Here is a 14,343-nt window from a genome sequence, read left to right as displayed (position 1 = left end):
AATTAACAATACTACTCAATATTTAAAAATCACATGCATGCTTTTTCTTTTTGGTTGTAATGTTTAAGGTTGAGTTAAATATATATATATATATATGTAGAGGATCGATCCTCTATCCACGTTCACATATTTTTAATCTGTGAACGTTGCTTTGGACCGTTAGATTTCGATCCAACGGTCGGACACTATTTAATGAATAGTATTACTGTGCTTAAAACAGTAGTACATTAAAGAGTGGGATGCACAGTAAAAACAAAATTAAAACTAATGAACTCATTAATCTAGGATTAGCTCTCACTGTAGCTATAGTTTAGTGTTACTGTAGCTCTCTGTGGACGTCTATGCACGTCCACAGAGAACTTTTTCTCATATATATATATATATATTGCCAAGAGATTGTATGAACAGATGAATTTGGTCTCAGCTATTAACCAAAACATATTCTTCAAAGAGGACACTTTCTTGGCAGATTTTTTTTTTCTCAACGACTATATTTAATGGCAAAGTTTTTTTTTTCCAACTCAATTATTATTATTTTTTGAAAAAAAATGGATAAACCACATTCATTAAAAAAAAAAGCAAACAAGCATACAAGCACCAGCTACGGATGCCAAGAGTCAGCCCACCAAGAGTGGGAGAACAAACAAGGAAAACACCATACCACAAAAAGGAACGAAAGGCATTAGAGGGACAAACCCCCCTAGGGCAAAAAGGACACACCGAAACCGCTAGCCCACACTCTGGGAAGGAACCGGATCAGATTGAGCACTCTGCTCCAAGTCGCGTGATGAAAGGAAATCAAGGCTTCTCCTAAGCTTTCCACTGGCCTCCTCCAATTTGGCTTTCTTTTCATCAGGAGCTGCATTCATCCACATAAGCACCACATGAATAATATTAATTATGATAGAGGTAGTAGATGAACAAACACAATAAAAAAATGCATGCATTTCTCTCCACCCAAATGTTCCAAGTCACTGCTCGAAAGAGCAAATCCCAACAGGGGGTGAGTGATTTATGGAATTGAGTGCGCCAATTCCCCCACAAATCCCTCAGGGAGCTAGGGTTACGTTGAGCACCAAACAAATGACTGAAAAAGCTCCAGATATGAGAAGCCACGGGACTGGATAAGAAGATGATCCGATGATTCCACCTCTGCGTGACACATCACACAGGTGATATCCTGGAGAAAGTTACTCCTTCGGTTGGCAAGGTTTTGTAAAGTGAGAATTTTATCATCCCATGCTAACCAATTAAAAAGATTAATTTTTTTAGGGTAGCACCCTTTTAAAATGGAGGGAGTCCACCTACAACGGAGTCCACCATCATTCAAAAAATGATAAAAGGATTTGACAGAGAAAACTCCATTAGGGGAGAGTTTCCAATGCCGAACATCCCTGTCAGTGCTATTCTGGAGGCTGAAAGAAGCAATTAAACTGCACTCCCTAGGGGAATCCCCCAAAGGGAATTCCACAACCCTATTGAGCAACTCCCTAACCATACCCTCCTTTTCGTTGGAAGACTGAAACACATGGGGCCAAATATCTGCAGGAGCACGCCCCTCCAACCAATTATCAAGACAGAATAGTGTTGTTGTGCCCCCTTTTATTGTGGAGCTAATGTTTTTCCGAAAGGCTGGCAAGACTTTGAGGAGGCCATTCCAGAATACAAATCTTCTACCATTTTGCTTATGAAAAAGATTCCAGACCAGTATTCTACCAAAATAGTTTTCTCGAAAAATCTCTTCCCCACACCAACGGCCACCCAAGGTGATCTTCCACCACCACTTACCCAGGAGAGCATTGTTAAAAACCTCCAAATTAAGAATATTCCAACCCTCATGCTCTTTAGGTCTGCATAATCTCGCCCAGCTCACCAAACGAATTTTTGGGTGCTGAAGATTTGGACCAAACCATAAGAAATCTCTCCTGATTTTGTCAATGCTCTTAATCACCCATTTAGGCAACTTGAATAAAGACATCCAGTAGGTGGGGATGGAAGTAAGAACAGAGTTTAATAACGTTAATCTCCCCCTTAGAGATAGGAATTTCGACTTCCAAGCTGCAAGTCTGGTTCTAATCTTATTAATAAGGATATCCCAGTCCTATTTCCGAGGTCGCCCTCCTGAGATAGGTATTCCGAGATAGGTCAACTGGAAGCACCCTAGACGAACAGTGCAACGTCTTAGCTAAGAAGGGTTGAGGCTCCAGATTCCTTTGCGAAGTGTAAAGACACGTTTTTTCAGAGTTAACTCCTAGGCCCGAAAGACCCTAAAAAATATAGAGAATCAACTTGATCCTGAGGTCCTCCACTCCACCAGTAGACATAACCATGAGATCATCGGCATATTGCAGGTGACACATTTTGACACCAGAGCCCCCAATCGGGACCTCATGCAGGACACCTGAGCTAAGTGTATGATAAAACATTGAGCTTAAGACATCCACCACGAGCACGAAAAGCAAAGGGGATAGCGGGTCCCCTTTCTTCAAGCCTCTACGAAAGCGGACATACTCGCTTTGAACATTATTGATGAGAAATTTTGCCTTAGAGGAGGTAAGTATGGTTCTAACCCAACCGATCCAACGCACACCAAATCCTCTGACTTTTAACAACTCCAAAAGGAAACCCCAATCCACGGAATCAAAGGCGTTAGAGAAATCCACCTTGAGAATGAGGCCCCTAAGATGATGCTTCTGCATGTAGAAAATAAGTTCCTGAGCAGTTGCAATATTATCAGTGATGCATATTCCTTTAATGAAAGTTGATTGGGCAGGGTCAATCAACTCATTAATTTTGGTGCTAAGTCTATTAGCAAAGATTTTGGTGATGATTTTGAGCGAGCATTTAATCAAACTAATTGGTCAATAGTGAGAAGGGTTTTGTGGATTTTGCTTTTTCACGATTAGCGCAATATTCGACCAATTAATCCTTTCTAAGTTGGCTCGACCCCAATAAAAGTCATCACAGAGTAGACCGATGTCAGTCTTAACGATGTCCCAATATCTCTGAAAAAACAACATTAGTAGCCCATCCGGACTAGGTGCCTTATCCGCACTCATATCAAACACCGCCTTTTTAATTTCACCAATGGAAAAAGTAGCCTCCAAATTAGACAAAATTATGAGTTGTCTTGGCCCCTAATAGCACATTCCAGTTAATCTGATGTCTATAGGTTTGCTTCGTTCCATAGGGATCCTGGTAAAAGGAGGTGAATGCCCTTCCAATTCCTTATGTATCTTCCACACGGGTATTATACCTCACGATCCAAGGGATAAAATTTCTATTTATTCTCCCGTTAGCAACTGAATGGAAGAACCTAGTATTTTCATCTCCCTCCTTAATCCAAGTCGTTCTCGCTCTTTGCTTCCAGTAAACCTCCTCTTGCTTAAGGATCATCCCTAACTCCACTCTCAGTTGAGCATCAGTACTGACCTCTTGAAGGGTAAGAGAGCGAGTTTCACCAACACCATTGATCTTCTCTAGTTCATGCAAGATCTCAAGTTTTTTCAATTTGATGGATCCAAACTCAAATTTTGTCCAATGTTTAAGTCTCGCACGAATTCTAGCAATCTTTTTTGCCAGGATGAAAGCCCCACATCCACAAAAGTGGAAGGAGCTCCACCAATCCCTGATGAGGCTATCAAAATTAGCAGACAAACACCAAGCTTGCTCAAAGCGAAAGGATCTAGAAATAGGGAGGTGATTGCCTACTTCTAGTTTGATAGGAACATGGTCAGAGCCTAGCCTAGGGAGACAGTTTTGTAGAACTTTTGGGAAAAAAATGGTCCAGAGAGAATTAACTAAGAATCGATCAAGCCTAACCCAAATTGGATTAGATTGGCCATTGGTCCAAGTGAACCTTTTCCCAAAGGACGGGGGTTCCATTAAATGAAGGTCACTTAAAAAAGCCTGTGCCAATCTAATATCCTCCCGATTAACGCCACCACTCGACTTATTAAAAGGAGTAAAGGTGGAATCGAACACCCCACAAATGACCAAGGGCAAATCCAAAGCCGGTTGGCAGGATCTAAGTTTATTCCAAAATCTCAGCTTCAAGTTCTTGGCATTGGGCCCATATACAGAAGTGCACACCTAGGTAAAATCGTTTACCCTATTTTATAAATTCTACAAAGAGGCAAAAGGAACCAACATGAAGCACTCTACCCTCAAATAACAAATTATTCCACCCCACAATAATTCCCCCAGCAGAACCAAGGGCGGGAAGGAACACAAACTGCTTAAGACGAGCCCCACCAATTGACCTCCACACAGTCATGTCAACACTACTTAATTTTGACTCTTGCAAGCAACAAATGTCCGCATGATGAAGATTAAGAAAATCTTTAACTATGAAACGCTTAGAAGGTAATCCTAGTCCACGCACGTTCCAATTAATAATATTCATAAAAACACTAAATTTTTCCCGAGGAGCCACCACAATGGTCCTCTCCCCATCACTCAAAGTGATGGACCTGGTTGATTCAAGCATACAAATATGTGCAAAACATTTATCTTGGTGATGCATAGAATCAAAGGAAATACCACATGTATTGCAATAATTAAGCAATTGAATATCAGTCCATTTAGAAATAAGAAGAGGGTTGAGGGGAATACCTTCCGAAGATGAGGTAGAGTTTCCCTTCTTCTTCACTGAACGGGGCGGTTGTGGTACAAAGCCCGCCTCCTCATTCCACCTGGATAAGAGCTTTTTTCTACGCTTACTTCTTCTTGTACCCTGGGTAGTGTCTTCAGTTTATCCACTATGCAGCAGCCGCCGAACTTTTTCCTCAAAGTCTGTCTCTGAATCTTCTGTGTGCCTGCTATCGGTGCTATAGGTCTCCTGCTCAGATTCTTTAACTTCAGTAATCTCATTATCCTGTAGGTCATCATCCTGATGATCATCCCCCCAAGATTCCAGTTTATCCAGCTGGTCGGACCCAGGGTCAATTGCTGATCTAGCAATAATGTCAGCTGAGAATTTAGAAGGGACAAGGGTCCAAATTCCATGAAGGAATACCCACTTAAAATTTGGCGGAGGAGTGAAGGCCGAAGGTGGTTTTGATGGGTTACAAAAGGAGCTATCTTGATCATCACTAATCAAAATCCTTTCCTCCATTACACTTTCATTTAAACCTGGCCCAATAACATCTGGCCTCACCGAATTATCCATGCTCTTCAGCCCAACACCCCCATTAACCTTCAAGGGAACCCCCAACTCAGGGTTCTTAATAGAAGGCCCACCAACCCCCTTAAAACTCAAGGAATCCCCTAACTCTGGGTTCACAAGAAACGGCCCAATCATAGGTAATGGCCTCACACTTCGCGGCCCACTGGTCCCCTCAGGATCCATCATCACAACGATTGATGATGCCTTGGGATCAAGCCTCGCTCTATCCTCAGCGCGTGACACTTGTAAGCCAACCACGGTGTCAGTAGTCTTCTCAGTCAGTTCAGCATGCAACCTCGTACTTAGGACAACAGCGTTGTTCCCAGCGATCGAGGCAACCTTATCCAATCCCGCTCGACAACGAGAGAGATCTCTAACAGGTCACATGCTCCCCCATGCAATGTCGTTGGACCATCGGTCTTCTCCAAAAACCCCAGCCCAGCATCCGATGGTAATGGACCGGTGGACTGATTGAGATCAGGGGAAGCGCCACCCTCTCTGTGATCGCTAGACGTCCGTTTATCCTCCGCCAGTGAGGTTGGAGAAATTAAAGATACCCTGGGAGAAACTCTCATCGGACGGGTCTCGGGAGTAGAGCTCACCAAACAGGTTCGATCCTCAAGGGACCTATGGACCCCGGGAGTATCGCTCACTGGACGGGTCTCCGCCGCATGTGTTCTCGGCCTCCACTGTTGCTCTCTTTTCTCCTTATCCTTCACCGAAGTTTGAGCACTCCTAACCTCCTTTCCCTTAGCCTCCCTAGGGACCTCATGTGTGAATCTAGGACGGTTCAGCGCCTCCGCTTCTCTTTCACACTTCAGTGTTGCCGAGGAGTAGCAGAACTTCTCCAGATCACAGCAGAAGGTCGAAAAATGCAATCGGTTATCAGTGATCAGAACAATAAATCTTCTCATTCCAAAGCTCAGAGAAACCTCAAAAGGTAAGGACGCCCGCTGATGACATCTCACCAAGATGGAGAGAAAGGATTTGTGTGGCTTGCTCGGCTTGCTCGGCTAGGGTATCGTGACCAGCTCACCGATCGATTTCAAGAGCTCCACAAGAATAGACCAAGTCCATGGGCGAAGTGGGAGGTTCCATATGAGAAGGACTTGTCCCTTCCTTGACGCCGAGCCAACAGAGCCCACCTCCGCTGTCCATGGTGAGATAGAAATGACGCACAACCCCAGTCTCGAAGGCAGGCTGAGCTCCGTGATCTTACTGGCCTTGATCGCTTCTTCCTCGCTGCACAAAGTTGCCAGAAAGGAGTTCTCCCGAAACTCATACACAGCATCGACTCTTGGCGTGTTCAGCGCCCCCGATAAGAATTCCAGCAAGATCTCGTACCTCGTTTGGCCGGAGATGACCTCAAGAACTATGATCTTTGCCAAATCTTTTCTCAACCTCGCTGTCTCTTGCGTCAATAAAAGCGAGATATTAACCTTCTGAGGATGAAGACGGTTTACCATCGGTCTAACAAAAGGTGCATGAGAAGTTACTGAACGAATCACCTTGTCTGAGCTCCTCTCCTTGGCTGTTGGCCGTGCCCTTCTACGACTAGGCGGAGAAGGCAGCTCCACCCGACACCCAAATGCCATATGCCCTGCTTCTCCGCATCCCTTACATGTCATCAAAAAGATTATAAAATATCTTTTTGCCAGTTTGCTAAAATATCTCTTTCCAACTCAATTATTAAAAGATTATATTGGAAATAGTATGAAGGAATGCTAAAATGTCTTTTTGTCAGTTTGCTAAAAAATATCATCTCCATGAAGATATTTTTTAAGAGAAATGTGAATAAATTATTGGTTCAAACTCTTTATTTTTAATTTGGGAGAAAAATGAAATACTAATTTTTCTATCATAATAATGGTGAAGCTCACACAGGATGTAGTGGGCGCCTGGGGAATGGGATCCCCATGCCCCATCCCCGCTTCCCACGGGCGGGATTCCCCACCTCCGACTCCCCTGGGGAGGAAATTATCCCCACTCACTCCCCCGCGGGGATCCCCATGGGGTCGGGGAATCCCCGCCCCCTCTAATTCTTTTTATTACATAAAATTCTAATAATATTATATATATATGTATATTAAAGTAGAAAACCTATTTGACACTTGTCAATTTCTCATAGAAATTTTACCAATATTATTTTAATAATATTAAAATATTTATAACATAACACTAAATTATATTATTTTAAACTAATTTTTATTATTTTATCTCATAATATATAATAAAATTAATTTTATCAAAATATTATATTTTCGAAGTTGATAAATAGCTTATTTTATTTAATCTTAATTTTACCTTAATTTCTATAGAAAATAAAAAAAATTATTAAATTTTTTTAAAAATTTTCATATATATATTCGTACATCACACGGGAGTAATACTAGTATTACTTAAAGTCTAAAAGTCTAAAACATTATTAATAAATACTAGAAATATATTTTTTTAAACCCACATATTTGATCCTTATAATCTTATATTCATATTGAATTATTTTAAAAAAATAAATAACTAATCATATTCGTACATCACACGGGAGTAAATATATATTATATAGTGATTTTATTAAAATAATTTAAGATTTTATTAAATAAATATGTTTTAATAAAATATATAAATTTAAATAGTTAATAAGTTGTATGAAATAATTGTGAATTCCATAATAATAACTAAAAATATTAACAAATAAATATTTATTGATTATATATAATATTATATTAATGTTGAAATAATTTTTAATAAATATATTAAAAATATATAATATATATTTTTGGGAAATCCCCACGGAGAGTGGGACGGGGAGACCATTCACTCTGAATATATCTTTATATAATATTCACGTGTATTATAGTCTTTTACTGATTCCTCCAAGGAGGGCATCTTTTGGACTCCTCATAGGTGTAATCATCCTTGAAGTTAATTTTTTTTTTTATTTTTTATTTTTATTTTTATTTTGTATCGGATGCCATTTATCCATTTTTATTGAATTTATATTTTATGTTTCTTTCTGTACTCTTCTCTTTCGTTTTTTTTTTAATGTTTTTTTTATCCTTTTAACAAATGTGTGTGGTTTATCGCTTTCTCAAACAGATAGATGTATATATATAAGACTTTCCCTGTTCTTAGTCATGACAATTATAACCAAATGTAGGCTTTAATAAAGCTTATGTCTTACTTGAAATAATTATATAAATATCTACATAAAGCATATATATGCCTATATATATGATTTGACAATAATAAACTATATAAATATTAAATAGTTTGGTAGAGGTTTGCCTTAGTCGTATCTTGTGCTACATGACACGATAGTCATAGGCTCACAGCAATAATATAAGAAATAAAACAAACTTGCTTAAATATATCCAATGTTAATAGAATTATGTCTAAAATAAAATATCTAAAATATTGATGTATGGTTGTCTCACCTTTTGTTACATACTTTCTCATATTAAGAAAAACAGGAGACTTGGACAAGAACAATGAAAGTAGCATTCCTGTTTATGATTTTTAAATTAATTTTTTTTTTTTATTTGTGAATGAAATACATGTCAATACTTTATTTACAAAATATATAAAGATAATTTTTTCTTTTGAAAATCTTATATTTCTAAGAGGTGATTATAAAAACTGTATCGAACTATTTGGAAGTGAAATTTTTAACTAATTGTTTAAATTTAATTTAATTTCACTAAAGTCTAATTTTATAATAAATTGAAAAAAAATCACAATACTAAAGATGAGAGATTTTTTCAATGCCCTATTTTTTAATTTCAAAGACAATTCAAAGTGAAGCAAACACTCTATGGTACATGGAAGCGATCAACTTGTCATATCAATTGTTTCATTTCAATCAAACAAACATTTCATAAATATTTATTTATAAATAAATGACAATCACTCTTTATTTATGGGATGTAAAGGGATAGATAGCTACAAAGATGCACTAATTACAGTAATTTGGATAATTTTTAGAAATAAATTTTTTATAATGCAAATTTAGAAAAGAGAAATCACTGTTTCTCCATAGAAGACCCATTGTGCATTATGAGTCTAATACTTATTTTTATAAACGCATTCAAACTATACAATAATTGACGCATTAAACAATTAAATATTAACAATAAAAACATAAAATGTCGAATCATTAATGAATGCTTCAGAACAGTACAGGCATGTTTTTCCCCTTTATCCACGGAATAGGATGATTAAAAATAGTAGCCAAAAAAAATAAGTTTGGTGACGTGGCATCACATGCCATCTGACACTATTTCAATTCCCATAGAGGTTGCTCTCAAGCATGAACTATCTTTGCTTCTTGTTAGCTCAACTCCCCCAAACTCACTATTATTCAATGTCCCTCTAACAGTACTATATAAAGATGATATTGAAGGCTAATCCTCTCAAGAGCATCCTTTTTCTCTCATATGGAAGGCCTTTTGCTCAAATGAGTGTTCCATTGAAAAAGAACACTATGCACTCATATATACATACATGCTTCTTCTTCTTCTTCTTCTTCTTCTTCTTCTTCTTCTTCTTCTTGAGGAGAAGGTATATATATATATATATATATGTATGTATGTAGTATGGAATGAGATACTCATTTGAGCAAAAAGTCTTGCATGAGAGAACAAAAGCATAGAACTTGAGAGTGATTATAATTTAGAGTTTTTGTTGCAACTTGTGTTGCATTCCCTCTTGATCAAATGAGTATTCATTCCATTGAAGGCTTTTTTATATGTGATATAATGCTTCTTGTCCTTGAAGTAGCTCATTTGTGCAAGATGCATGCCTTGCATGGCATAAACCACAAAAAATAAGTAATTTATTTTAGTCCATGGTATTAATTTTTATTTGATAGATATTTTGTATGGTTGGGTGGTTTATATTTAAGTTCTTTTTTTTTATACCATATCCTTGTCATATTCTCTCTTAGATCATCGTTTTCTCGTATTCTCTTATTTTGCTTTGGAAGAACATGGATGGAAAATAATTAAAAACCCTAAAATATGAGTTTTTTTTTTTAAGATTGACTTTAATGGGCTTCAAAATATAGTACAATTGCTTTAGATCTTTTGTTTTGTTTTGTTTTTATAAACATCTTGAAAAAATAGATAAGTATGAAGACAGACTAATTATTAGGGGTCAATGATTTTTTAAAGATAAAATTTTCATGTCATGCAATTTGGAAGAATGGGAGGAAATACCTATTTTTTAAAGGAAACTTATATAAAAAGGGCCAGCATTAGACTATAGTGCACATGATATGAATAATACTGTTCTTAGTGATAATAAATATATATATATATATTTAAATAATTGACTCCTTCATGTCAAGCGATTGGAAGTTCTTGATTTATTTATTATTTTAAAGAAAATGAGAGATTGTGATAGAACAAAAGTGTAAGGTGATAATATATATATATATATATATAATTGCCTCGTGTCAAGAGATTGTAACTTCTTGATTTATTTATTATTTAAAAAAAAAAGAGAGATAGTGATAGGACAAAAGTGCAGGCAACAGCCACATGTGCATGGCCATTCAGCATCCAGTTGTTACTTACCATGCTGTTCTTCCTCACCTAACTAATGCATGGCATGAGAAGCTCCATTATTATTATTTTTATTTATTTAATTCGATATGTTGATGAAATTAATTTGATCAATTAAATTGTCCCACTCCTTAGTGACCCTTACTCATCTTTCTTTTTCTTTTTGAAAAATATTATATTAGAATTAAGTAAGAAAGAATGCCAAATTACCTTCTTGGGCTTACTGAAAAAAATGCAATATTTATGAAGACAGTATTTTCAATTTCCTATTTTCTCCTTCACTGTAGCCTCTGGAGATATGAAGCTCCATCAATGGCTTCTCAAACTCTCCCTTCATTTCCCATTCTGAACCTCACTATCTTTTGAAGCCCACAATGAACAGAGGAAGGAAGAACAACTGAAGAAAGCCACAATGAAAGGAATTCAAACCCTAGAATAAAATGAGGTCATTCATGATATTTAACCTACATCAACCATGGTTTATATTTTCACTGAACGAAGGAAGTTGAGCAGCATGGCAATCTGTTACATGAAAAGTTGAGGTTTTATGAAAGTATATAAACAATTATAATATTTACACAACAAATATAAAATATATCTCTTATTTTTAAGGGCATTCATGTATATATACACACACATATAACTTTCCCTGTTCTTAGTCTTGACAATTATAACCAAATACAGACTTTGCTCAAGCTTATTTACTTGAGAGAACAATATATGTATCTGTCTCAATACATACATACATACATACATACAAATATCTTTGCATTGATAATAATAAACGAAATACATAGTTTGGTAGAGCCGTAATGGTTTGTCTTGCCTGTATCTTGCGCTATAACATGATAGTCACAGACTCGGAACAAAAACATGAGAATTGAAAACAGACTTGCTTACATATCCAATGTTGAGAATTAACACAGGATATCATCTGCATCGAAGTTTTTAGGGGTTCACTCTCTCAGGCATCCAAATTTTATCAGTGTCGCTCATCCTCAATGTGAATATCCACCTTTCGTCGCTTTTCAAGTTAATGTAATCAACCTGGGTGACGAAAAGAACAACAAAGAAAAGGATATCCATTCAAATGTCATGTTTTCTTTCTTGTAAATTTCTTAATTGAAATAAACCTGGCAATGAAGCAATACAAATTCCAAAAACTAGGGGGAAAAAATGATCATAGAATATACTACGATGTCTGTCAAACTGCTTGGGTATGTTGAATCTCATGAATGCAGAGAAGATGATACAGACCTGGTCTGGCTCTAGGATTAGAAGAGAGAATGCATCAAGTGGGCCGGCAGATGGATCAAGTTCATAATCTATGCCAGGTTCTTCTTTATATGGACTGCGAGGGGCAGGCGCCAAGTACTGGAATCTAGACTTTCCAGAAATTGTTTGCCAAGATTTCTTTCGTTGCTGCAAATTCAAATTTTGCATGCTTAGTTGGTGATTTCAATCAAACTGTATGTATAAGATATAAATTATACTGCAAGTCCTAAATTTGTCCATGATGTAAATCTTTCCTGATTCTTGATGACAAACAACCTCACCTCAACCTTGATTGCATCTGTAGTAGATTTATCAATGATTTCAATCTTTCCATTTATCCGGAACTGCTCCCACGACTCAGTGAAATACCAACATATCTACATGATATACAAACAATTCAGCATACTAAGGTAGGATCTCAATTCCCGTTGCCCTAAAATTTAACATGCTTTCGCAAGGAACAACCAGAAAGCAATGCTACTGTTAAAAAACAGAGATACAAAAGTGCAATCTATATAGATATCATGAAAGCAATCTTTTGAACTCAAAGGAGAAAACAAAGTTTCATTTTTCAATTTGGAAAACTATCTTTTATTTAGTATCTACTAGCATCCCTACATCAGTCAATGGATACTTTTATGTGACGCTTTCCTCAAATTTCTCTTAATTTCACTACTTGGCATTCATTCAAAATAAAAACTAACACCGACGCAGGTTACATAACCAGCATCATTGAGTGAATAAAGAAATGCTTTCGTATTATGCGCCCTTAAATTAAATCTCTCCAATGAAATAGCTTAATTCTAATATACTGATACAAATACTTTTTCTAATTTCACTACTTGGCATTCAGTCAAATCTAAACATATCACCAATACAACTAGCATCATTGTGTCAAAAAAGAAATGCTTTTAAGGTTATGCTTTCGTCAAATTTCTCTAATGAAATGGATCAACTCTAATTTACTGCCAGAAAGAATTCTAAATTTTACAACTTGACATTATTCAAATCTACACCAAACACCAACACAACAAACATCACAGTGCCGATAAATAGATGCTTTTGGATCTACACTTTCCTCATAATTCTCTAATGAAATCACTCAGTTCTAATTTACTTTTTTTTAAAAAAAGTTCACTATTTAATTGTCAATCATCCAATCTAAACCTAATCATAAAATAAACACAGAACTTGAATACCAATCAAATCACATAACACAGATCATTGAAACCAATAACACAATGCGGTGCGGTATACCTCTCCAAAAGGGCAATGCTTAATTTCTTCAATCTGATCAAAAGTTTACAACAACAACAACAACAACAGGATCAAGCTCTCTCTATCTCTTTCGATCAAAGAACATCCACAAAGAAAAGAAACAGGCAAACCTTGCAGCTCCGAGAATCCGTATGAATCCGGATCCGATCACTACCATCCAGAAACCCTCTGAAGCATAACAAATTAAGTTCAAAATGGAGAGATTTGTGAGGGAAGAGAGAATGGGTACCTGAAGACGACGGTGCGGTTTGCGGGCCTTCCATTGGTTCCCAGAGTGGCCTGGAGACGATGAGAAGAGCGTCAGATGGAAGGGAAGGAGATGAAGAAAGAGAGAAGGTCTAGTACGAGTTGTATGAAGGAGGAGTGCTTGAGATGGGCGTGGGAATCCATGGCGGCCTGGAGGAGCTGCTTCCAAGACGCCATTTTTCCGGTGAAGCTCTCACGGCCAAGTCAAGCTTAGATTTTCCCCAAAATTTAAAATGTTATTTTTATGAATACAACCTTAAAATTTTAGGGTTTTTTTTTTCAGTTTATATTAGTAAGTATTTACTATATTTTGCACTAGAACCCTTTCTCTTTTTTTGGGTTTGTGACTAAATTTTGATAGCAGTGTTTTTTTTTTAAAATTAGTTAAGTAATTAGTTTGAGTGTTATTTTTAAAAAATAATGGAATAATCTAAAACTTTATTAAACCTAGTTTAGAAACAAGCTTTTCATTTCTAATTCATTGCTTATTTATTTTAAAATGAAAAAATTTCCAAGCTCTTTACTGATTCAATTAGCCATGAAAATAGTTCACTAAAATTTAGAAACAAATTTGCATTGGAATTAAATCTGTTTTTGAATTCTGTTGCAAATTCAAAATTTAGAAATTTATTTGAAATATATTTGTATCAGAAATTAAAAATGGATTTGAAATAGGAAAATTTTCTATTTTAAATATTTATGTAATTCTAATCCGTATAAAAAAACTGAAAAAATGAATTAAAATTTGGGACCAATTAATCTATTTCCAAACTCTAACCATGAAAAAAATTCATTAATCCATATAAATAAAAACTA

At 36.4% G+C, this 14,343-nt stretch overlaps 2 protein-coding genes across 3 annotated transcripts; both read right to left on the bottom strand.

Annotated features, from left to right (window-relative positions):
* Positions 1–582: 582 nt before the first annotated feature.
* LOC120279459 lies at positions 583–6,763 on the bottom strand. The gene is made up of 2 exons (XM_039286390.1): positions 4,615–6,763; positions 583–859 (listed from the first exon to the last, which is right to left on the bottom strand). The coding sequence occupies exon 1, from the start codon at positions 5,351–5,353 to the stop codon at positions 4,754–4,756; it is 600 nt and encodes a 199-aa protein (XP_039142324.1). The 5' UTR covers positions 5,354–6,763; the 3' UTR covers positions 583–859; positions 4,615–4,753.
* Positions 6,764–11,479: 4,716 nt separating this feature from the next.
* On the bottom strand, positions 11,480–13,789 carry LOC120278830 (pyridoxine/pyridoxamine 5'-phosphate oxidase 2). 2 transcript variants are annotated; one of them, XM_039285566.1, is made up of 7 exons: positions 13,627–13,789; positions 13,511–13,560; positions 13,392–13,449; positions 13,261–13,293; positions 12,285–12,380; positions 11,986–12,150; positions 11,480–11,775 (listed from the first exon to the last, which is right to left on the bottom strand). In XM_039285566.1, the coding sequence occupies exons 1-7, from the start codon at positions 13,702–13,704 to the stop codon at positions 11,677–11,679; spliced, it is 579 nt and encodes a 192-aa protein (XP_039141500.1). In that variant the 5' UTR covers positions 13,705–13,789; the 3' UTR covers positions 11,480–11,676. The 2 variants fall into 2 exon arrangements, with proteins under 2 accessions (XP_039141500.1, XP_039141501.1); XM_039285567.1 differs by having other exon boundaries at positions 13,392–13,431.
* Between the last annotated feature and the right edge of the window lie 554 nt (positions 13,790–14,343).

Source organism: Dioscorea cayenensis, chromosome 16, assembly GCF_009730915.1.
Source record: "Dioscorea cayenensis subsp. rotundata cultivar TDr96_F1 chromosome 16, TDr96_F1_v2_PseudoChromosome.rev07_lg8_w22 25.fasta, whole genome shotgun sequence".
Taxonomy (NCBI): Eukaryota; Viridiplantae; Streptophyta; class Magnoliopsida; order Dioscoreales; family Dioscoreaceae; genus Dioscorea; species Dioscorea cayenensis.
Note: the sequence above shows the minus strand (reverse complement) of the source record. Positions and strands in the feature narration are given on the sequence as shown.

Bases quoted from the DNA above. Each gene is read 5' to 3' on its own strand.
- LOC120279459 (XM_039286390.1), bottom strand. From the start codon at position 5,353: ATGATGGATCCTGAGGGGACCAGTGGGCCGCGAAGTGTGAGGCCATTA.
- LOC120278830 (XM_039285566.1), bottom strand. From the start codon at position 13,704: ATGGCGTCTTGGAAGCAGCTCCTCCAGGCCGCCATGGATTCCCACGCC. The intron at 13,294-13,391 runs GTTTGCCTGTTT...ACTTTTGATCAG, and splicing joins CGGATTCTCGGAGCTGCAAG to ATTGAAGAAATTAAGCATTG. The intron at 12,151-12,284 runs GTGAGGTTGTTT...TTGAATTTGCAG, and splicing joins CAGATGCAATCAAGGTTGAG to CAACGAAAGAAATCTTGGCA.